Source organism: Manis pentadactyla, chromosome 7, assembly GCF_030020395.1.
Source record: "Manis pentadactyla isolate mManPen7 chromosome 7, mManPen7.hap1, whole genome shotgun sequence".
In the NCBI taxonomy this organism is placed as follows: Eukaryota; Metazoa; Chordata; class Mammalia; order Pholidota; family Manidae; genus Manis; species Manis pentadactyla.
Window position 1 is genome coordinate 122,107,083 of NC_080025.1, and position 25,397 is coordinate 122,132,479.

Consider the following 25,397-nt stretch of genomic DNA (forward strand, 5'->3'; position numbering starts at 1 on the left):
CTTGAAGAGATACCTGCCTTCACATGTTTATTGCAGCCTTATTCACAGTAGCCAAGTCACAGAAACTGTATCTACAGCTGTTTGTATCTCAATCATACCTACAAATAAAGCAGCTTAAAAAGGAAATGAAAGAAAGCACAGGCATTTTTTTTCTCAATAGGAAGACTGAGGTGGTGTGAAGGTGGACCCATTTTATACATTTATTTTTTCTGTAACTGTGCTATTCAAACTTGTTTGAGCTCCTATTCCCTTTGAAGGAGTGAGTTCCTTAGGTCATCCATTCTACACACTCACAATGACTCTCCTGCATATACTCCTGACTCATGAACAAAATGAGATGGATGTTATTGTGTTTAACAACAGTGAGGGAATTTTTTTTTTATAATTTCACTTAATTACTGACTAGTCCCAGTCTCAAAATCTTACCCCTTGTCACAGTATAAATACTACTATTGTAAGAAACTAACCCATGGATGACTTTGGGAATCATCTGTAGGATAGAAAAGTAGAGTGAAAGAGATGAGTCTCCTTAGAAACTGCTTTTCGCCAAGTAGACTGCATGTGCATTTTGACACTTTGGTTTGGGAAAATAAATAGTCAAGTCAAAAGACAAATTGGCTTTGTTACAAATGGAGGTTAATGCCGCCACACAGGAACTGCTGGCGCATATGACAGTGCACCAATCTCCCCATTTAATAGGTTCGTTGGTGCAGATAGAGGACCTTCTCTTCCCAAGTATGTTGGGGTCATTTATAATGGGTGAGTTAACTGTGTTAACAGCCAACACACTAATCAGAACGTATGGTGGCCTGCCAGGGGAATGGCTGATAATTTCTGTTTGTCATTCTAAAAACCTCCAGAGGTGAAGGTCCTCCAGACTGAACAGGCTGTCTGAAAGGGACGCTGACGAATCAGCTGGATCATGAAGCTGTGTAGTGTCTAACCACCAGTGGACAGCAAAGTGACTGTTTAAAAATGCTGCTGATCATGATTTATGGACTTTGCCTAATGTATGCACTTCACAGGATTTTTGTCCTTATAGAGAACTCATTTCAATACATCTGCCCTTTATCTTTCTAAGTTCTCCTTTTTACGTGATGGGCATTTCAAAATAATGACAATGGTCATGTACATATTTTATAAGGTCATTATATGTAGCAACAAAGAATGAAACAGCCGTGGGTTTCTGTGATGGGATGCTTTCTCCGTTGGCTAGGGCTCCTGCCCCTGCATCCTGCATTGCTACCTGTACAACTGAGCAGACCCCCAGAGGCTTGGGGCTCCAGGAAGGGGCATTTAGTATGCAGCCTGCCTCTCCCCACTGAGGCCCACCTGCTGAAGGCACTGACATCCCACACATTTGCTTCAGCAGGAGGACTGCCACATGCTGCTCTCACAATCTGGACAAATAGATTTAAAAAAAATTATCAGTACCATCTCCTCACTACTAACAAAATGTGGCAGTTCTGCCAAAAAAAAAAAAAAACAGGAAGAGGAATGGAAATGGAAGAGTATCAGTCTTTATATTTCAAGACTTGGAAAATTTGGGCACGGGCATGGAAAAACACCTGGGTACAGTGCTTTGCTTTTCAAAGGAAGTACAAATAGCTGGTTTTGGTCTCACCTGCTTGGTGGATAACATGCTATTTTATTCATGGGTCTTTGAAATTATTTAAATAAAACCCTGTAACAATGAATTTTGAATTGTTTTGTTTTTCGGGAATAAATCCTCAAGGTTTGATTTACAACTTTCTGCTCTTTCCTTTTGGAGTATACTTATCAGTGTTGAATATTTAATACTGCATTTTAGATTTTGCTGTGGAGCCCTCCATAATTTTATATGCAGGCTATTATTTAAGTCATGTAACTCTTTGGTACTTATGAACCAACTTCAATCCCAGCCAAGGTAATAGTCAGCTTGTATTTGAAATTTTAGCAGCTCTTTGTTGATAAGTATTTCTTACCTTGACTTCTGTGTGTTCAACTTGGGCCCATATGAATTAGAATTACAGCTTTGGAAGTGATCTTCCCAATCTTCCATTTAAACTCTAGTACTTTACAGTTGAAGACACTGAGACTGAGAATGGATCAGGATTCGTAAAGATTACTCATCTGGCTTGTGCAAAGCCACAGCTTTGTCCCTGGTCTCCTGATCGCCAATCCAATATTTTTTTCCACAGAGCACACTCTCAGATATTTATTTTATTTTTCCAAGGACATACCAATTTTGGTGCTAGAATGAAGCAAGAAGCCTTGCATGCTACAGTTTAAAGTAACTCAATGACCTGAGGACATCCCCACATTAAACCAAGAGGAGAGGCAAATCATCTTAAAATTCTACTGTGACAAATCTGGCTGGGCTCTCTTTACAGTGAGCTCCTATGCTCTTCTGGCCTGTGAATACCTTACTGGCTTAGTATTCAAAGGCAGCTAAGGTAGATTTTCTTTCTACAAAATCTCTTCCATAGCCAACATTGTTTAGATAATGTTCTAGTTTATCGTATGTGTTTGTTTGTGTCAGTTTTGTGAGGAAGACAACATGCATGAATTACGTGCAAGAGCACAGGGCGAGAAGCTGAGAACTCAGAACCTAGACACCTTTTTTTATCTGATAAACCTGGAGAATGACTTACTTGAACCCGAGGAAAAGCCACTGCAACCAGATCCAGGACAAGAGTAGGATAATGACAGCGGCCGGGAAGGACATCAAAAACCATGATCCAAAGTTGATGCAATGGCAATTAGGGTAGCGTCTGTGTAAAGATAAGGAAAAGCGTTCGAGGAAGGGGAACAACTGGAATCTTTCCTGACGGTTATCAGAAAGCCGCAGTTCATGTCTTTCCTTTGCAACTCCCAGCCCAGAAGGCAGATGTGGGACATATTCCCACAATTGCATAAATATGCAAGCTAAACCTTGGATCTCCTCAAGGCAGATAAAAGTCATCTTCAAGTGATGTTACTGCATCAAGAAAAAAGTTAACGCATTTGCTAATGATAACTCTAGACAGACAAAGCAGCAACTTTGGGTTGGTTTCACTCCGTATCTCCTGACTTGATTCTGTAACTGCACAAGTACTGTTGCTTCCTGCAAAAGCCAGGGTGGGTATGTTACGGTTTTTGTTCTCTTTATCCAATTTGTAAGGAAGTCCTCGTGAAGAGCCTAGTACAGTACCTGATGCTCATGAGATGCACAAGAAACGGGTGTGCATGGGTGTGCATGCTTTGATGTTAGTACTCAAATCACTAGTGTATGAATAAGGAAAGACAAGCAGACTTGGGAACAGACTAAATGGAACTAAACATTACCATTTCACATTGGCAGGTGGCATCCCAGGCACCTATTAAGGGACTCTGGGCCAGTCCGTATCGTCTCTCCAAGCTCTTTTTCCCGCTGTTTCTCCTGCCCCCACAAACTGCAACCATCTTAGCAGGCATATGCTGGCCCTTTCTTCCTAGGACTCCACAGTGCTGTGTGGCTCAGTCAAATGGAATACATATGGAATGGACTAGATAAAAAGAAGTCAAAGTTCTGTGGAAAACAGTAACTTTCATTTCTCCTAGTTATTTTTGGCTTTTTAGCTCACCTAATCACAAAACAATAGCAACAAAAGTGAATCAGATACAAGCACAGTTCCTCTGGTAACATCACAATCATTGTTTCAAAAAGTAGTTGAAATTCCACATAACTTCCCATAGAGTTACCTATTTTATAACTGTGGGGAAAAAAAGACCCAGGAAATTTGAGAAAGAGTCGTAAATTTTTTCTTGATGTAGTAACGCAGAGTTGGTAATCTGGAAAGTACAGAAAATGTAAAGAAGCAATAAAAACACCATTAACATATTTGTACTACTTTTGAAATCACAAAATATAGAGGACTTTACATAAATAATAGACGTTTAGTTCTTGTTCTGTTTAGATCATATCTTGTAGTTTGACATTTAAAAAAACACGTAAATAAATGAAGTATTTCATGCTATGTGCATCAATGTAAGCTAACTTTATTTTATTTCATAGTGTTCCTTCTTCTATTTTAGGATGGTTCCTAAGTAATGCAAAGATTTTAAAAAAATAATCAGTTTTCAAAACTCTAGATTTCTAATGTTCTTTATGATTTCTTTGAGCTTATAAAAAGTTGCTGATCTCCCTGCCTACAGTCATCATTAGCAACTTGAGAATGATTTTTATCTACCTTGAAGAGATCCAAGGCTTAGCTTACATATTTATGCAATTAGAAAGTGACCACTGATAAATAAGAAATGCCTCACAATACATAGAACTGATTAATGAAAAATGCCTTATCATGTCCATAAGGTTCCACTGAGGACTGCTTACTTAAAAATAATGTTGTCCTCAGGTGGAAAATAAATTATGGCAGAAAAGGCTTACACTTACACCCATGAATGTATTAGATTTGGATTACAGGTTAATGATCTATGCTATTCTGTTCAGCCTACTGATATTTAGAAACGCAACTTGGATTAGGTTCAAGATAGTGACCCAAACCCAAGTTCATTTTTCACTATCTGTGTCTCATACCTTGAAATCAGGCTGCTTTGTTCTCCCCACTGCAGAGAATCCTATAAGATTTGTTTGATTGAAGGGGAGTTTTTCAGAATTTTTGCTTGGAGGATTAGTTCATTTAGAAAAATGAAGCCTGAAGAAGCTAAACTCTGTGTTTTTCTTTTGTTTTTGTTTGTTTCTTCAGTAGTAAGGAAGTAAACACTACAGGAATGTGACCTCCCTGATCATAACCTTACATTTATACCTATCGCGAACATTCGGAACAATAGCAGAGTGAATGGCCTACTCTAAGGGATTAGATTCACTGTGGTGTTTTTCTCCAAATTTCCTCATACCCTATAGTGAAGTGACTGCAAGTATCTGCCTAAAGCAAACATAGATTTCTTCCATATGAACTATGCTAAGTATGTTTAACTCTGATAGAGCCCTTTTCTTTGAATCAACACTATGTTTTTGGGTATCTACTTATGCCAGGTACTCTTCTAGCTATTGGACATACAGTGGTGAATTAAGTGGTGAATTCCAAGCTTCTATAAATTTTACATTTAAATGAGGAACACAAGCAATAAACAAGTAAGCATATAATGAACCAGAAAATAAAACAGAATAATATAATAAAAAGTAATTAGGAGGAAGGAGAAATTTTACATAGTATGGTCAAGAAAGATATTTGAAAGTGAGACCTAAATGGCAAGAAGGAACCATTCATGTAAACAACTGGGAAAGAGCATTCCAGACAGAGGAAAGAGCAAGTACAAAGGCCCTGAGGTAGGAATGTGTTTGAGGATCAGATGAAAGCCAGTGTGGCTGAGGGCAGAGAGCTAAATTTAGGATGGTATTAAGTCCAAGAAATAGTCAATAGGGGTCAGATCACATATAACCTTGTAGGCTCTCAGGAGAAATTTGGATTTTAGTACAAATGCAATTAGGAGTCATTGCAACATACTAAGTGGCATGATCTAATTTAAAGTCTAAGTAAATTTGTGATTTACATAAAATGTGTTGGCTGGGTGGATTCTCAAGACTGAAGGCAGCAAGAGTGGAAGCCAGGTTGTGGTAGGTAAAGTTTGAAGATGATGCCCCAGGATTCCTGCTTGTGTTCTACAAGGAATGTGCCTTGCATAATCCTCTCCCCTTCTGTGGATTATACTTGTGAACATGATGAGATTTCATTCCTGTGATTAAGTTCTTTTATGGCAAAAGTAAAAGGTGTTTGCAGAGGTAATCAGGGTCCCCATCAATTGACTTTGATTTAATCAAAAGGGAGAGTCTCTTGAATGGGATTAACTTAGTCAGGTGGGCCCATACAAAAAAGACTTTGTTGCTGGCCTAAAGAAGGAAGGTTCCATCATGCCACAGGAAGGGGCCATACCGCAAGGATCCAGCATTAGTTACCTCTCAATGCTGAGAGTGACCCTATGCCAACAGTCAGCAATGAGATGGGCACCTCAGTGATCAAACCTCAGGCAGCTGAATTCTGTCAACAACCCGAGTGAGCTTGGAACAGGACCCTGAACTTCTGTAGAGATTACAGCCCCAATTTACACCTTGATTTCAGCTTGGTAAGAAAATGAGCAAGGTACTCAGCTAACCTGTGCCTAGACTTCTGACCCACAGAAATTATGAGATTATAAATTCATGCAGTGTTAAGCCACTAAATTGATGGTGATTTTTGACACAGCAATAGAAGACAAGTACATAGGGAAATCTGTTAGAAGATAAAGGAAGATTTTCAGAGGGGTAAGGTAGAGTAGCATAGGGAGTATAGGACACATTTTAGCTTAATTTAGATTGATATCAGTGAAGATGAATGTTTTAAATATATTTGGGACAAAATGCAGGAAATAGGGAAAAGGGGCCACTTATTGAAATGAAGTCTGAGGGAAGAACAGGTTTGGCAGAAAGGAAAGGGAGTGGTAGATCAAGAAAGCTGCTGTGGGCATGTTAATTTGAGATTTCCCTTAGCTTTCCAAGTAGTTGTGTTGATAGGCAGTTAAATAATTGTGTATGGGACTGAAAGGACAGGATGGATTAGAGATATAAATTGGCAGGTACCAACACATAGGCGATATTATAAACCATGGATGTGGGTGTGATAATTTTGGAGGTAAGTTGAGATAAGAGGAACAGAGAATCACCCTGGAGCACTCTAAGTTTTAGAGGTCAGGCAGAGGTTTAGAAATGAGCAGATGAGCTAAGGACATTAAATTCTAACAAAAATCCTGTAAGAAAAGCATTACATTTCCATTCTACACAGGAAGACACTGAATCTCAGACAGGTAGCAGACTTCTCAAGGTCCCACTGTGCAGTCAAGCTGGACCTTTAACCCAGGAGGAGTGTTTAAAATGCAACTTCTTTTCATTAATGCATAGTGTCCTCAACTCCAGCTCCCAAGCAAAAATGGAAAATTCCACATACACTGCAAAATATCCATAAGAAGGAGTACAAACTTGATGCTATAAGAACATCTTGGCACATTATAGAAATGATTACCCCATAACAGAGACATGCTTTGCCCTAAAACATGTATGTGTGTCTATATTGAAACTTAGAAAGATAGTGTTGTTGTTCTTCTGCTCAACTACAAAATGATGAATAACTTTAATACTAATGAAATACATAGAAACTGTATTAAAAGAATGGATGTAGTTGTGGAAATGTACAGCCTTGAAACAGACTTTGGCTATTAAGAGCACTATAGGCTGGTGTTCACACTCATTATAGTCCTTTTGATTAATGATTGCTTTATTTCTGAATCAAAGCCACTTTTCAGTTTTGTATTTGTGTACTTCCAGAGGTTTCTTTTTCAAATATTAACTACTTGTTATTCAGAGCGAAGCTCAGGTTTCTAACAGCAATACTAAAAGTAGAAGTGGCAGAAATAATGGCCAGCATCGCTAAGAATCTCCTGTGCCAGGACCTCTGTTAAAAGTGACGTACACATCAGGCCACTTAATGCTCATAGCAATGTCATAATTCTACTATTGCCCCCATTTAACAGGAAGAAACTGATATTCATAGAGTTTAAGCTAATAAATGGCAAGATTAGAATTTGAACCAAGGTCTGAGGCCAAACTGCAATATCCAAATCCTTGGTATCTGCCAGAGAAATTATTTTCAGGAAATATAATTGTTCATGTCTCCAGGGGAAAATCACGGTAACTTTTGAAGGTAGCTATTGCTAGCTAACGAGTTTACCTTCTCCCCCTGAAATTAGCCAAGAAGAGGGGTTAGAGAGGTGAGCTTTGAATTTAAGCCAGTCATTCTTTTACCATTTCTTGGTTTGTGAATTTACAGTAGTTATTATTTAACACATAATTAGTAACAGTGACTATGCTAATCATTGACAATACAACTTCCTTCCAAGCTCTTTGTACATCTGCCCACATATTTCACAGCAGACACCCACAAGTGGAAGTTATATACTTTGATAACCAGCAGCTATGAAATTACTTGTGATAATCCTCCATTCCTAATTTGGTAGATTGTTTTTTGTATTAACTAATAGCTGTTGTAATTGTTAAATGATCTGGATCTATAAAAACTACTCTGTTATGAATACAGTAATTGTCCCTAATAATATTTCCCCTTATACTTTATTTTAAGATTATTTATTTATGTAAATGATTCCCAAGAACAATAAGCATTTCATTTATGTCTTGGAACAGTTCATCTAACCAATGTTTATTGGTCACTTATCTGTGCTCTTTGTGAGCTAAAAGAAGAATAAGTCAATGGTTCATTCAGCCTTTACAAACTTGCAATCATCAGGGAGTGTGGTTGTACATGTGTATGGTTAAGACAAGTTTATAGAAATGTGAATATAGTTTATGATAAAAGAGGGAGATGGCAGTTTAGGAGTAACTGAACAGTTTCACATGATATGTCCTCACAAGTAGAAAAAGAAATTGATAGAGTTGGAGAGTCTTTCAGGAATCAGAGTAGGAAGAAATGGATTAATTACAGGGTGGTATTTATTAACAATAGTGTTAGGAGAGGAAGAGATTGGGTGATGACTAAAAGAGTATTTCAGTGGAGCGGAATGGAATAAGGGTTAGGTAGAGAGCATTGATCAAGCAGGATTTACTTAACAGAGAAACCAATAAGAAAATAGTGAATCTGTAAGATTGTTAATTGGAGGGAGGTGGAACAAAGAATATTTCCAAAATGCCCTATTTCAAGGATCAGTCCACACTAAGGGTGAATTAATCACAGGGGAGTTAGAATTTAGATACCACATGTTCTAGATTCAAAGATTAAGAATACAAGAAATGTCATACTTGATAGTTGAGTTTGACAACTAGCTCAGTCTTGTTAGTGTTATTCTGAAAATCACCTTCCAAGCTACACATCAGCTCATGACAACAAAGGAATGGTTCAGTCTAACTAGCCACACACTTAGCTTTGCAATGATTTCAAGTAATATTTAGGATGTATGCATGTTTACATTTTATAAAAAGAAAATGCAACACGTGAATGTGAATACTTATGCAGTCATGTCTTGTTACTGGCAGAAAATTTGCTTTTTCAGAATTTTGTCCACTTGTCACCATCACATGTGGTCCGTGAAGCAGTGAGGCTGCAGAGCAGAAAGGGCCCCGGGACTCGGGCCCTCTGCCTCCACCTCGCCGCAGTGCCTCCACTGCCTAGTGCTCCTGTCACTTCAACTCAGAGCCTCGGGTTCCTCATCAGTGAAAGGAAACATGGCTGTACACATGGTCCTAGTTCGTCTCCATTTGTTTTCTTCATTCCTCTCATTGTCATTCAGGAGGAGACGGCATTCTTTTCAAGACTAGCATTTCTACTCCTTTTTTTCTAATTCCGTTCTGCTTCTATCCAACTCTAGCCAATCAATATTCTCTCTCATTTTTTGTGCCCAGACTTCACATGCCTCTTTTACCATGTCCTTTTCCTGAGTGTAAAACAAAACTGACATCGCTCTTCTCCTAGGGGAACACCCGGCCTCGGGTCATGACATTCTAGTTCTCCTCTTCTCTTTGTCAAACTTGAAAGAATCATTTAAACTAGCTCTCTTCCCCTCCCTACTACTCACTCATGTCTTAACTGTCTTCAGTCTGAATTCTGCCTCACCCCCTTCTATTCTGCTGAATCTGACCGCTTAGAGGACACTGATAAGAACAAAAAACCTGTTCTCAACCGTTATCCTACCTGACCCTCCTGCCACACTGCATGCTCCCGACTCAGCCTCTGTTCTGAAAATGGTCTCCTTTGCCTTTCAAAAAACCACATGCTCCAGGTTCTCTACCTACCTTGATTAACTTCTCTCATCTTTCTTGTCAATATTTTCTAAGAGTCTCTTCGTGTCTTGATATTTTTAACTTTTTTCTCCCTATGTGACCATTTCCACACTCACGATTTTAATTTCTATGTTTATATATATATGGCCTCCAAATGTATAACCAACTTGAACCACTTTGCAAATGCCTGCTGAGAGTCTTCTTATGGATAGGCACTTAGCAGGCCATTTCAATATACCCAAAATCAAATGTTTTAACTTCTCCAATGAACCTGCCGTTTTTTTTTTCTAGAAGTTTATGTACTACCTATACAGCTATATAGGCAAAAAAATCCCACATTTGCCCTACCTTTCCTTACCCTTAAATCCTCACACTTAATTACCCACCACCTTCTGACTCTACAGCGTCCTGAGTCTCAGTCCTCCTATCACTTCACAACTAGCCTGGCTCTGCCTTTCATTATTTGTAATATACTCCCAATGGGTCTCCTGTCCTCAGATGCTTAGAATACTGATCTGTGCAGTTATTTTAAACTGAGCAAAAACATGCACAGACTATTCCACTGCTTCCCTGAAAAATCTATTACTGGCTTTTTGTGCTTTGGTTTTGTGAATTATTTACGTTTATTTTCTCCATTATCATGGGGTTTAGCTCTTTTAAGATCGGGCCATGTTGTAGGGCCGCGCTGTCTCTAATGACCGAGGGGTGCTGCATGTAGCTACAGCCCTCGTTTTTGTTTTACCTCCTGTACAGGAGGTAATTTTTTAGGGAAACAGCCTTTGGGATGTGACTGAACTTGGCTTAGTTCTCAATCTACTAAGCTGAACCTCAACTTTATCAACTCTAATAATAAAAAAAATAAGAAGAACCAACATTTATTGAGCTTATGCTCTGTGCTAGGCATTTTTTACAGTGCCATTTATTATAAGTAAAACTCTAAACAACTCTCTAAGAAAGAGATCTTATTATTATCCTAATTTTTCTGACAAGGTAGAAAACTTAAGAGATTAAGTAATAAGTCCAAGGGTCACCTAGTTTGTAAATGGAAGAGCTAAGATTTGAGCACAGACATTTTCGCCCCAGAGCCTATGCTTTTATGCCCCATTATATACCACCTCCACAGCAAGAACATACAGGGTAAGTGTGCACTATAATGCATGCAGATTATCTAGAAAGGGCTTAATACATGTCATTTTATTTTCTCCCTATCTGCCAAAAAAACAAATGTTATTATGTTTAAAAATTTTTAATGTTTTTCATGTATGTACATTTTGTCTAGACAACCAGATGGAATAATCTTCCTGGCAGATTTTATTTTTGCATTCTCCAAAAGAATTCAAAACAGTCCTTCATGTAAAGATGCTCCACATCACTTATCATCAGGGAAATGTAAATCAAAACCACAATAAGATATAACCTCACACCATTTAGAATGGCCACTATTCAAAAGATAAGGAATAACAAGTGTTAGCAAAGATGTGGAGAAAGGGCGAAGATGTGTACACTGTTGGTGGGAACGTAAACTGGTGCAGCCACTGTGGAAAGCAGTATGGAGGTTCCTCAAAAAGCTAAAAATAGAAATACCATATGACCCAGTAATTCCACTCCTAGGAATTTACCCTAAGAAAACAAGATCCCTGATTCAAAAGATATATGCACTCCTATGTTTATCACTGCATTATCTATGATAGCCAAGATATGGAAGCAACATAAGTGTCCATCAGTACATGAATGGATAAAGAAGATGTGGTATATACACACAATGGAATATTATTCAACCATAAAAATAAAGAAATCCTGCCATTTGTGACAACATGGATGGACCTAGAGGGTATTATACTAAGTGAAATAAGCCAGGCAGGAAAGACAACTACAATATGATTTCACTTATTTGTGGAATCTGAAAACAAAACAAAGCAAAGTGAATAAAATAGCACTAGACTCACAGACACTGAGAAATGGCTGGTGATTACCATGGGGGAAGGTTGGGGTGGGTGGTTGGGAAGAAGGAAGGGGATAAAGGGGCACAAAAAATATCAATCATAATATAAGTTGGTCATGGGGATTGTAGCACAACATGGAGAATATAGCCAATGATTCTGTAATATCTTCCTATGTTGACAGATAGTTGCTACACTAGTTGGAGTGAGGATTTAATAATATGGGTAACAGCTGAACCACTGTGTTGTATACCTGAAACCAATATAAGATTGTGTATCAAATATACTTCTATTAAAAAGAAAAAATAATTAAAAACAGTGTTTTGCACATCGTCAATCCTCAATAAATATTTGTAGATTGACTGACTGAATGAAGGTCTGTTTTTATTTACACTGAATGAAATTTAGCTTTCTCAGAATTCATTGTTATTTTGTTTGTATAAAAAGAGGACAAGAGATATTTTATATACGTATAAACATACATAAATATATTTTGCATATATAGGTTATAGATAAATAGATAAAGGCTTTGAAATATGTTACCCAATCTCTACTTCCCATTGTTTATTTGTAAGATGGAACCTTTCCCTAAATGTCAATCGTAGGAAATCATTGACTCTCAGGTTTCATGCATTCTTTGGTGCTGGGCAAGACCCCAAATGCAATTGTACAAAATGATCATTGGTATTGCTCAAAAAGCTGGTAAGCACTGTCAAGAGGACAAAATGGTATTATTACTGTAGTAGACTTGGAAATAAAGGTCAACTTCTCTCCAGCTCCATCTGGACAAAGAATATATAAATCTTTTCTTCTGTAGTTTTAAGTTTCTGGAATTGTTCTGATGAAATTGAAAGCATTTTGTTCCATTGCTACGTTAGGATACTGTTATATTATTTAGGAATGATATTTAAGAAAAAGTTATTAAATATTTACTGTGTTTAACACTATCCATTATATTTGTTCATGGAAGGTTGTTTTACCCCTTCTATTCCAGTATTTTCCATCAAGAAGGAATACTTAGAGGTTTTTTTTTCCAGTTTGCATGTAATTCCTAGTGTTAAAACAACCTTTTGGAGAAAAAACCCCACCAAATTTCAAAGTACATTTTAAGCATTTTCTAAATTTAAAAACTATTTTGGCCAAATTCCCATGAATAGAATTAGAGGCACTTAGGGAAAATAGTTATTGGAACATTTTGCTCAAAGTGCTACAATGCTCTCAATGTGTCATTGCAAATTGATTAATGCATTCAAAGAGTCAAAGGAATAGTTGAATAAAAGAAAGAGAATTTGGTTTATACGTTATGCAAGAACTCACAAACCAAGGACAAACTCAGTATGGACTACTTCAACATTCAGTTATATCCAACTTTGTGGGAATAGTGGAAACCAGCCATTCTCTAATACCAATAAGGATACAACAATAAAAAAATGGTCTAAATTTTAGAAACAGAAATTTACTAAGAGGACTGGAATGTGGAATCTCTTTCCTTGGGGAATTTATGAGAAAGGGTCTTAGGGTAGTTTTTAGAAAGGAATCAAGTACCATTTCCTGTCTTGAATTAGGGGATATATTGGATACATCCTCTCTGACACTGTGAATTTCAAAAGTCTCCCACTTATAAGCCACATCTCTTCCCAAGATTCCTTTCTAAATCAGGTGTTAGAGTATATATGATGGATATGTAATCATAGAAACAATAAATATGCATGGATGTCTGTATTATATTCTCCTTAAACTGCTGTAAGAGTATTTACCTTTGTACAAAAGTTCTTTCTAGAATTGGAGAGTGACAGTTTTTGAGTGTTGGATTTCTTGGAAAAGTTATGCATGCACAACATTTTGCAAGTAATTTCCAAAAGTTTGTAGAGTCTGTAAGTCTGGTTTTTAGAGTATAGCTTTCCTGAATTTGAACCCTAATTTTCCAGTGAAAAGGACCTAAATCCTATTCCAGGTATTCACAATGCTGCCCACCTTCCCAGAATTCTGACAATTATCTGTCTAATTATACTCAAAAATACTTCGGGTGTATTATTGACTTGAGTTCTCACAAAAAAGCATGGACTTTCAAACTGCTGTTTCAATAGTTCTTAGATAGTAGCAAGTATTTTTACACAGTTTACCTCATTTAATTCTCCCAATAATCATATAAACTGTGACTATTTTAGATATGAAAAAATTAAGTCTTGGGAGAGTAATGTACTTTTTTATTATTCAATTTTACAAAGTAAGTTGTGAAATTTTGAATTCTGGAAACTGTGGAATTTTAACCCAAGTGATCTGAGTGTACCCAAAAGTTCCCATTTTCTGCAATGGATAGACATCATAATTCCAAACTTATACCTAGAGTCATATATCTGCTACTTCATTACTGCTATTTCTTTTAATTGCCCAGTTCTTCAAATCTTTTTGAATTCCAAAGCCAAGCCATCTGTAATTAGCACCTTTTTTCACTACTCATCATTTAAGTTCAAATGCCAGTCCCCAAACCCTACATAAATTGTCCTATGCAAATACTGTAATCCCTTTCCATGTCAGTTAACCATCATTTGCAGTAATATTGGTAACTAAATATGTCTTCTCTGTTTGATCAGAGTGGTCAGCTAGGAGTTATCTCTTCTGAGCTGACCTGGGGACTCTGTAAGCACCTGTTAATTCAGCATGTCTTTTAACTCTTAGAAGGGAAGGTCTCTTGACCTAGAGATCATGATGGGGAATAAAGCAGAGTTAATGCATTGTAGCATCTCTGTCCTCAGATTCTCTGAATCAGGTAAGAATAATTCTCATATGTTTGTGTTTAAAATTATTAAATCACCACTCCAATAACTTTACTTACATATTGAAATGCTCAGCAAAGATAAGATTGGTGGAAGTCCCAGTGATCGTTGTCAGCCCACCAATGGTAGAAGAGTAAGCAACGCTCAAGCACACAAGTTTACACATCATGTGATCCTTCTTTGTTCGATACTTGGCTCCTGCGCCTGAGTTCTGTTCAACAAGAAAATATGCTATGAGAACAGCTTTATTTGAGTTCCTAAGAGGCAGTAGTAGCATTTTTTATGGACTGAATGTATTGCTTCTACCACTAAATTCACATGCTGAAGTCCTAACCACTAGCGTGATGGGGCCTTTAGAAGGCATTTAGGGCTAGGTGAGATGATCATGAGGTTAGATGAGATCATGATCATGATTTAGTGATCTTAAAGGAGTGGACCACAGAGTCTGGTTTCCACCAGTGAGAACAGAGCGATAAGGCAGCCATCTGCAAGCCAAGGAGGTCTTGCCATCAGCAGAATTGTTACAGTAAAAATGTTTAATCTGAAACCACTGTATTATTTTACAAATATAATTTTGCTCACTTGCTCATCCTTCTTTCTTACTCCTGGACTACCTCTTTCCTCTTTTCTTTCCTCCTTACCATTCCTCCAAATCTTTCCACTGTTTTTCTACTGAACTGGTGGTGCGTAGTCCCGGAGTCCTGCAAACTTTTTGTGGGTGTTTCCCTGCACTGGTGCTTTAACTGATTTCTTTAGATATTGAATGTTTTCAACTGCATATACCTCAGCATTAAGAGATGGAGTTAGAGTTTCGCCTTGCTTTCCATTATCTGTCCCAGAATATTAAGCCTCTATCCCCATGAAAATAAATACATTTTTTTCTTTAAATATCTATTTTTCTTTCCATTCTTTTGAATATGATATTCTGATTTCCTGGTCACCCACGGCTATCATTTAGGATAACATTTGCATCTGGCGCACAGCGTTCCTATCCTCCAGTCCCGTCAGCATCTGGACATCTGGATAACTATAACATCTTCATTAATAACCCTTCAAATATCCTTGCCTAACATATTTTTTACCTCATATAGAGAATTTCAACTCTGCTCTACCTTAGTCATCCTCTCCTACAGTCCCACCCTGGCAGCAGCACATTCTGGACTGGCTCCGTCTGAAAAATCATCATTTCAAATGTGTTTTATTTAACAAAAGGGCTTTCTAGGGTACAAGGCAACAATAACTTCATTTCTTCTCTCACCCATGGCCCGTATAAACACACTCTGTTGGTCTGATTTGTGGTGTCCCTGGATTGAAATCGGGGGCAGAATCTATAACTTTTCTGGTCACTTCATTTAATAACCTTTTGATCATGTTTAGTTAAAAAAAAAAAAAGACCTCATTTCAGTAGTTTAAACGAGAGCCCTCCATTTAATAACAATCAGCGTTATTGAAAGTGACACCTTCTCTTCTCCCCTAGGTCAGGCCTGCTTAAAAGCCCTTGGTTTTGTGGGTTTGGTTTTTTTCTTGCTTCTAGCTCCAATTCTTCCCACCACTTGCTTGTCAAAGTTCCTAAATCCTCTATATTTGGAGTAGAAGGGGATGGATGGCCAGGATCAGGAGAGGGGTGGTAAGGATTAGGAGAGGTCTTATTTGACTGGTATAATTAAGACAGGACATTAGTAATCTAGGCTGGATGGGTGTTCAAAATGACTCCATCTAGTGGGCAATTTATGAATTCTTAAAAGATTCCTATCACCCAAATAAGAACATCAGATCGCTATTTCTTCTGTGCAGGAAATGCGTCTCTTCTTGGTTGTTTATGACAGACTTGCGGTTGCTACATGTGGTGGTCCGTCCAGTTTCTTTATGCTGACAGTCAACTTGCCCTGCCAAGCAGCTCTCTTGGGGAAAGCTGGTTTCCAAATGAAACAGATACCACTCGTTCCACATGTTTGCCACGCCTCTGCCAGTCGTCGGTGGAAGTACAGGTGAAACTCCACTAGGTAAGGAGGTTCAGCTGTGGCTTTTCAAGTTCTTCACAAGTGTGTCACACACTAGTCCACTGATCTCTTAAGTCTTGGTCACAGATTCCCAAGTTCTCCAAGTGGTGGTTTCTCAGTATCTATTTCATCATTTTGAGGTCAACAGGAGGCTCCTCCCTTCTGTCCCCCTTGATGGTACACGTTAGAGAGAGTTTGGGAAAATATTTCAACTTTCTCCAAAGTTGAACTTCCCAAGATAGACTCTCTCTACCTTTATATAACAAACCCTAAATTCTCCTTCTGGTCTCTTTGAATGGTGCTTATTTAACAAAAGTTCAATGTTGGAAGAGCCCAGTCATTCACTCTCTGTGTCATGTCTGCCCCTGAACAGCCAAGTATTGTTGGTGAAAATTACCCACAGCAGAGGTGATTGGGTTCCCCACATTCATGATCACACCTTTCAACTCCTGCATCCTTGCCACCCCTCTACTCTACTCTATTTCTCTAACTAAACTACTCAACCTGTATTCACAAGAAAATTAAACCCTACCCCACTCTTTTTTACACCTCCCTTTCAATGCTCCCTTCACTCTTCATCAGTAGCTTCAGCTCCTCTTCCACAGGGAAGCTGGAAGCTAGCAGACAGAAGTCACACTATCAAATGTAGAAACCTACTTGCATCTGCCCCACCTTTTCCTCATTCTTGACATAGTACACAATTGAGTAAAGGTCTTTGTCCCAACTTCTTGTTTCTAGACCACAATCCCTCAGGCCTTCTTAGAAATCCTAAACAATAGGCTTTAATGAAATTTTCCTACCAACATATAATCATTTTCAAGTCACCTTTACAGACAAAAAAAAGGCCTTAACATTGCTCTCAGTTAAACTACTGCCCTAACGAATCTCCATTTTCACAGCCAAACTACTCAAAAGTAGTCTACTGACTCCATTTCTTTAACCACTCCAATCTTATTTCATCTCCTTAGCCCTCACAAAATGTACTTGCTCTAATTATCAGTAACCTCTATATTAATAAACCTAGTGAATACTTTCTGGTCTCAATTTTGTAGACCTCTCAGCAGCACCTAAAAGAATTCATCACTTTTTCCTGTTGGAAAACTCTTCTTCGAGCTTCTGTGATATCTCACCCTTTGGGTTCTTCTTCTATATCTCTGCCTGTTCCTCTGTCTCCCCTGCCACGTCATTTTCCCTTATCCTTCCTTAATACTGAAATTGCCTGAAACTCTGCCATGGGCACTTATGTCTTCTCAGTGTACTATTTCTCCTTAGAAAATCTCATGTATTTTCATCTATTTGATGAACATAGATATACCAGACTACTACAAACTTCTATCTTTAGCCCAGACTTCTTTTAGACTATATATCCAATTGCCTGTTCAACAAAATTTTAATGTCTTAAATAAACCTCTGATCCCCAAATCTTCAAAACCAAATTCATTATTTCCTTCCCGAAACCTAGTGCTTCTTCAGGATCACCTATATAAGCTAACAGTATTGCCACCACAAATATTTGTACCATGCTTGGTATGTAATAAGCACTGTTATAAATTAAAATCAAATAAATGGTTTAATGCATGTTATTCTAACAACACAATGAGGTTAGTACTGTTATTATTCCACTTTACACATGGACACATGAGACAGAGAGAAGTTACGTGGCTTGCCCAAGGTCACAGAACTGGGAAATGGCAGACTTGGATTTTGAAGCCATGTAGGCTTGCTTTAGAGTTCATACCCTCAGACACCCTACTCTATTGCTTGACTGCCTTGAAAACTCTTCCTTAACCCACCAAATCTTGTCAGTGTTATTTACCTGAATATATCTGAATTCCATTAGACTTTCCCCATCTCCACTGTTATTACCTTGATGTAAGCAACGTTGTCTCTGATTTAGGTTACTGTAAGAACCTCCTATGGGTCTCTGTGCACCAAGTCTTGTCTGTTTCAGACCTGGCCTACACTGCAGACTTAAAAAAAAGTTAGATGTGTTTAAGAAATACACAAACAGAAGAACTGCCCTGTTCCATAGAGATAAGCATGCTGTCTGTAACATGAGCACTGAAAGACCTTTTTGAGAAATCATGAAATGGAAAACATTTCTACTCATGAAAAGCCATCATGGATGTGGGAATGGCATATAACATGGCAGGGCCTGGTGCACTGGATTGTAATTTGCTTTTACTTTCAAATAGACTCAAAGGTGAGATCCCAGGGTCACCTACTCTAAACCCAAAATAAATTAATTTACAAATTTACTTCCTACATGGAAATTACTGGTATTTTCCATATGACAATGTTTCCATAAAACCTGAAAAACAAATGGTATGCAAAAATAAAATAGCAAAATAAGTTTAAATATTCTTATACTAATACAAAGTGACAGCTGTAATTTAGGGCTTACATATTAACCATTTTACTGTAGGCAAGACTTCAAATGCAAACCAGAAAGTGATGCATCCTTTGGCTATTATTAAAATGATAATAAGAATGGAAACGTAAAGATGTAATGTGTATATAATTTCATTGCCAGGTTAATATTTCAAAACTACAAAGATAAAATTTGTTTTCATATAAAAGCTTAACTTCAAATATCTGCATATATATGTACATATATATACACATATGCATACATATATATGTACATACACACAACACAATGGTTAAAATGCATTGGCAGATATAAAATTTAAAAATCAAAATAGGAAAATAGTAATATATTTGTCATGCTTTTTCCCTTATAGATTTCCCTCACTTTTTACCTAAGTAAAGACCCTTGAAACAAACATTAATGCTACTGCACATAGGTGATGTTATGCAAATACCATTGTCAATTTAGGAGCACATTAAAAATTCAAGGTAAATCAATATTCTGTAGTAAACTGTAACATTAATACATCATGATACATGTTAAGAGTTAAATGGAGGTACTGAGAGGTGGGATGGGGAATCCTACCTGTGCTATCTAGCCAGTAAACAGGAGCCCCATGCAGTCAGCTTGCTTGTTAATTTTGCTCAGGGCACATGATTGCTGGGCTGAACCAGTCAAAGAGGAGAGACTCTAGTAAGGGGTAAAGATTAAGGACCAGAGAGACAGTAGTCAAACGCAATGGGCAGAATAGAGCTTTTAAGAAAACCTGAGATGAACCATTAACTGAGCCAACTACTGGCACAGAACTACAAGAATAAGGAAAGGGCGGTCCTCCACAGATTAGTCTTCTGCCCAAGACAACCAAGAGTTTGACCCTAGCCCAGGTGGGATGTGGAATAAACTGCTTGTGGTAGAAAGTAAAACCCACAATCTGAGGCCACATGTTTGCAGATGTCAGGACAACAAAAGAAGCACATTTCTCCATAAGTGGATGAGAAATGTGTGTGGTGGGAAGTAATGGTGGTGGTGGCGTGGTGTACTTTTTCCTTAGAGTCTGGAAGAGAACACAGGAATTTCAAAGCAAAGAAGGGAGGGCAAAGCTTCTAGGGGGTGAGGCTGGAGACAGTCAGGGATGAAGTGGTCAGAGAAAACCTCCTGTGCCGAGGGGACTGAGGACACTGTCATGGGTACACTGTGAATGGGAAAGTGCATGTTTTTTAATATTTCATGACAGAAGACCTATGTGAAGTTAAATATACAGAAAAACGTAGTCTTTAAAAGTAAAAAAATGTATCCACATTTGTATGGGTTTAGAAATAGACGGAAATGAAGTATGTCAAAACATTAACAATGGGATTGGGGGGGTATCTGTTATCTTCTTGGTTCTTTTTGTAACTTCCAAGATCATAAAAAAGGTTTTTTACCATAAACAATAAATAAAAGAATAATATACCATTTAGAACAGGCAAGTATTTAGATATTATCTAGTATAAAGACCTCATTTTTCAGAAGAGCCACATGAGTCTCAAAAGTGACATAGCTGGTCACTGCAGATTTCAGATTTGAATCCATGCATCTGAGTTTCCTCTCAATGATTTCCTTGTACCATCCTACTTTCCAGAACACTTTTGGCTTATGTGGGTTTTTAAACCTACACCTAACATTTACATTTAATTATATTTCATATTGCTTTTACCACAGCAAATTATAGCCCGTTGTTTTTATTCAATTCCAATTTTGTCTACAATATTTCACAAAAACATATGAAATCTAAGACCTTGTGAGTATGCCCTCCACAAATTCCTCTAAGTGGCTGAAAAATTTTGTCTAGGACATGACAAAATGCAGAATGGTATGACATCACACTGGAGTTGCTCGAGGGACGTTTTAGAACAGAAATCTTACAGGTCCGGATACAACTCAGTATTGCCACCCGGTGGTACTGATTGCAAATTCTCAATTCTAACCTTGCGTACTTAAAGTACATACATGAATCAGCACAGGCTAAACCAGTTTTCTCTATGGGGTTGTACAAAATAACTCACTAGGGTGAGTGTGGTATGAAAACATTAATGTTTCTTTTTATATTTAAAAAAATTATGCAAGTATAATTGCATAAAATATTAGTTCCTGCTAGCCATTTTCTGCTTGCCAAAGACAGCCACTTTAAAATCTAGCTCTTTTCAGGTATTTATTTGAATTTACCTCAATAATATTCACATTATACTATCTACTGATTTCTCAGTTGTAAGTATTACAACTAAACTTCCACTATGTTGGATGATGAGAAGTTAACTTTCTTTCACAACCTCTTCAACTGAATATACTCATACTTTTCTCCATCATCCTCCCTTTATGCCTATATCATAATTTTGCTTAGAGTACAGTTCATTGTTCAGAATATTGTCTAGAGAACTATTAACCAGCTGAGTGATATGATATTTGTTACTTTTCCTGTTTTGTCTTCTTCCTTAGCCCTTCTTACTTGCTTAGGTTTTGAAATACTTACCAATAAGCATCCCCCAAAATTCCATGTTTAAATCTTCCCTCAGAACAGTCAAACAATACTTAGTCTATGTCAAGTATTCTACCAATTTCATGTTTTAAAGAGGTCTTATCCAGGGACTTCCTGTGTGTTCTAAATCTAGTAGTTTTTTTTCTCTAGACCTGCAAAAAGCTATCTAGACTTTAGTGTACCCTCTCACTTTATTGATAGTTCAAGTAGACATCTATGCATAGATTGAAAATAGATGTTACTCCAAATTTTGAAGGCATTTTTTCCTATTGTCTCTGAGTTTCCAGTGTTGCTGTAGAGAAGTCCTCACCCATTCATTTCTTAATCTTTTTAATGAATCAGTTTTTTCCCTTTTCTGAAAACTTTTAGGGTCTTTTCTTTATCCACAGTATTCTGAAATTTCAATGCCTTCCCTGCATGGGTCTGTTTCATTTCTTGGTCTAGCATCAGTGGGACTTTCAGTCATAAAAGTTATATTCTTCCATTATGGAAATTTTCTTGAATTTTTTATGTAGTTTTCTATTAAACTCTATTCTTTCTATTAAACTCTATTCTTTCTATTTTCTCTATTCTTTCTATTAAACTACTATTATTTTATCTTGTTTCTATTTTTTTCTACTAAATTTTCCATTTATACTTTATATCTTTCTATCTTTATAGTAGATCTATATATTCTATCTTTATATTATATATCTATCTTAAATACTTATTTTCTATTTTATTATTTTCCTTTTTTCCCCTCTTTTAAAAATGCCATTCATAGATAAATTTCTAAATACAACCTACCAAGACTGAATCATAATGAAATAGAAAATCTGAGCAGACCAATTACTACTAAGGGGATTTAATCAATAATCAACAACCTCCCAAAAAACAAAAGTCCAGCACCAGACAGCTTCACTGGTGAATTTTACCAAACATTCAAAGAAGAATTACTGCCAATCATTCTCAAACTCTTCCAAAAAGTTGAAGAAGAGGGAACTCTATCAGACTCATTTTATGAGGCCAGCATTACCCTGATAGCAAAACCAGACAAGGATGTTACAAGAAAAAAATTACAAGCCAATATCCCTAATGAACATAGATGTAAAACCCTCAATAAATATTAGCAAATTGAATTCAATAATACATTAAAAGGATCACACACCATGATCAAGTAGGATTTATTCCAGGGATGTAAGCATGGTTCAATATCTGCAAAACAATCAATGTGAAATAACATATTAACAAAATGATAAAAATCATGTGATTATCCCATTAGATGCAGAAAGAGCATTTGACAAAATTCAACATCCATTTATGATAAAAACTCAATCAAGTGGGCATAGAGGGAACATACTTCAACATAATATAAGCCATATATGACAAGCCCCCAACTAACATCATACTCAATGGCAAAAAGCTGAAAGATCTTTTTCTAAGATGAAGGTCAAGATAAGGATGCCCACTTTCACCACTTCTACTCAACAGAGTATAGGAAATCCCAGCCACAGCAATAAAGCAAGAAAAGGAAATGAAAGGCACCCAAATTGGAAAGGAAAAAGTAAAACTGTCACTATTTATAGATGACATGATATTACAAATAAAAAAACCTAAAAACTCCCTCAAAATGTTAGACTAATAAATAAATTCAATAAAGTTACAGGTTATGAAAATCAATATGCAAAAACCATGTGTTTCTACACACTAATAACCAACTATCAGAAAGAGAAATTAAGAAAACAACCCCATTTACAATTGCATCAAAAAGAATAAAATACCTAGGAAAAAACTGAGTCAAGGATGTGAAAGACCTGTATATTGAAAACCATAAGACATTAATGAACAAAATTAAAGAAGACACAAATAAATGGAAAGATATTCCATGTTCATGGATTGGAAGAACCCAGGTTAAAATGTCCCTAGTTCCCAAAGCATCCTATAGATTCAATGTAATCCCTATAAAAAGTTTAGTGGCATTTTTCACAGAAGAAGACAAACAATCTAACAATTGTATGAAACCACACACACACAAAAATAGCCAAAGCAATTTTAAGAAAGAAAAACAAGCCTAGAAGAATCATGTTCCCTGATTTCAAACAGTATTATAAATCTACAGTAATTAAACAGTATGACATTGGCATAGAAACAGATACCATAGATCAACACAACAGAATAGAAAACCCCAAAATAAATCCATGCATATATGGTCAAATAATTTATGACAAAGGATCCAAGAACAAACAATGGGGAAAGGACAGTATCGTCAGTAAATGGTGCTAGAAAAACCAGAGAACCACATGCAAAAAAATGAAACTAGACTACTACCTTATACCATACATACAAATTAACTAAAAATAGATTGAAGCCTTGAATATATACCTGAAACCATAAAGTTTCTAGAAGAAAACATAGGTGCAAGTTTCTTCACATAGGACTGGGTGATGATTTTTTAAATCTGACAGCAAAAATAAATGAGACTACATCATATTGAAAAGTTTCTGCACAGCACAGGAAAGCATCAACAAAATGAAAAGGCAACCTATTAAATGGTGGAAAATATTTTTCAATCATATATCTGATAGGAACTAATACCCCAAGTATATAAATAACTCATACAACTCAATAACATAAACAAAAATTTACAAATGGGCAGAAGATCTGAGTAGACATTTTTTCAAAGGGGACATACAAGTGGCACATGAAAAGATGCTCAACATCACTGATTATCAGCGAAATGTAAATCAAAACCACGTGAGATATTACCTCACACCTATTAGAACGGCTGTTATCAAAAAGACAAGAAATAACAAGTGTTGGTGAGGGTGCGGAGAAAAGGGAATCCTTGTGAACTGTTGGTGGGAATGTAAACTGCTGCCGCTGCTATGAAAAAAAATATGCAGTTTCCTCCAAAAACAAAAAATAGAACTACCATGTCACCCAGCAACTCTACTTTTGGGTATTTATCTGAAGAAAATGAAGACACTAACTTGTAAAGATATACGCATTCCCATGTTCATCACAGCATTATCTACCATAGCCAGGATATTGTAACAACCTAAGTATCCATCAGTGGATGAACAGAATGTATGTATTCCATTCTATATACACATATATATATTTCTAATGGAATATTACTCAGCCATACAAAAGAGTGAAATATTGCTATCTGTGACAACATGAATGGACCTCAAGGGAATCATGGTAAGTGAAATAAGTCAAAGAAAGATATCATATGACCTTTCTTATATATGGAATCTAAAAAAAAAAAAAGAGAGACAAAAACCAAAGTCATATATACAGACAACAGATGAGTGGTTATCATAGGCAGGGTTGGAGGGTAGGAGTAATGGATGAAGGGAGTACAGATTTGTTAAAAACTAAAAATTAAAAAAAGAAAGGTGTGAAAGAGCATATATTGTATGCTATATTTGTGTAAGAAAGGAGCAAAAATAAAACAAGAAACATATATGTTGTGAAAAAAAGAAATGCCATAATATTTCATGAATGCAGTTTGTTTATCTCTCTGAATAGAGGTAATCTGAACTTGTATGGTTACTGTCTCCTGCCAACTTTGTTTTCTTTTCTGTTTGTTTGGAACTCTGTCTTTCATGCCTGAGGCTTTTTAAAGATGTCCTGGAATTTTTTGTTGTTTGCTTATATTTAAGAAAATTAAAACCTGGTTGGCAGCTCTGTACATGTACTTTGGGATTTGTTGTTGACTGTGGGCCTCACGATAGTGTCATCTGACTGGGACTTGTGCTGGAGAAACCCTAGGCTATGTGTTTTCATCTTTTCTTTTAAGCTGATTGCATTCCTAAAGGAAGAACTTCATTGTCTCCTGCCTGCTGACTCCAGGAGAGCATAAGCCTGGCTACTGAGAACAGTGGGATAGAAGGCAGTTTTCACCAGTCAGCAAATAAATTGGCATTCAGTGCCCCTATTTTCATTGTAAAACCCTCCTCTGACCCTGAACAATGTCTGGTTCTCGTTATCCTCTGCTATAGAATGTCTAAAGATTACACTTCTGTTTG

The 25,397-nt window shown here is 36.9% G+C and overlaps 1 protein-coding gene across 9 annotated transcripts in view; it reads right to left on the reverse strand.

Annotated features, from left to right (window-relative positions):
* The window catches only part of SLC13A1 (solute carrier family 13 member 1), a 225,485-nt gene that overhangs the window by 148,085 nt on the left and 52,003 nt on the right, over positions 1 to 25,397 (reverse strand). For all 9 annotated transcript variants that reach the window (XM_036905611.2, XM_036905614.2, XM_036905609.2 and 6 more), the window contains exons 7-8: positions 14,558 to 14,709; positions 2,634 to 2,753 (exon numbers count right to left, since the gene is read on the reverse strand). In XM_036905611.2, coding sequence (XP_036761506.2) covers positions 2,634 to 2,753; positions 14,558 to 14,709 — 272 coding nt within the window. The remainder of the gene's footprint in view (positions 1 to 2,633; positions 2,754 to 14,557; positions 14,710 to 25,397) is intronic.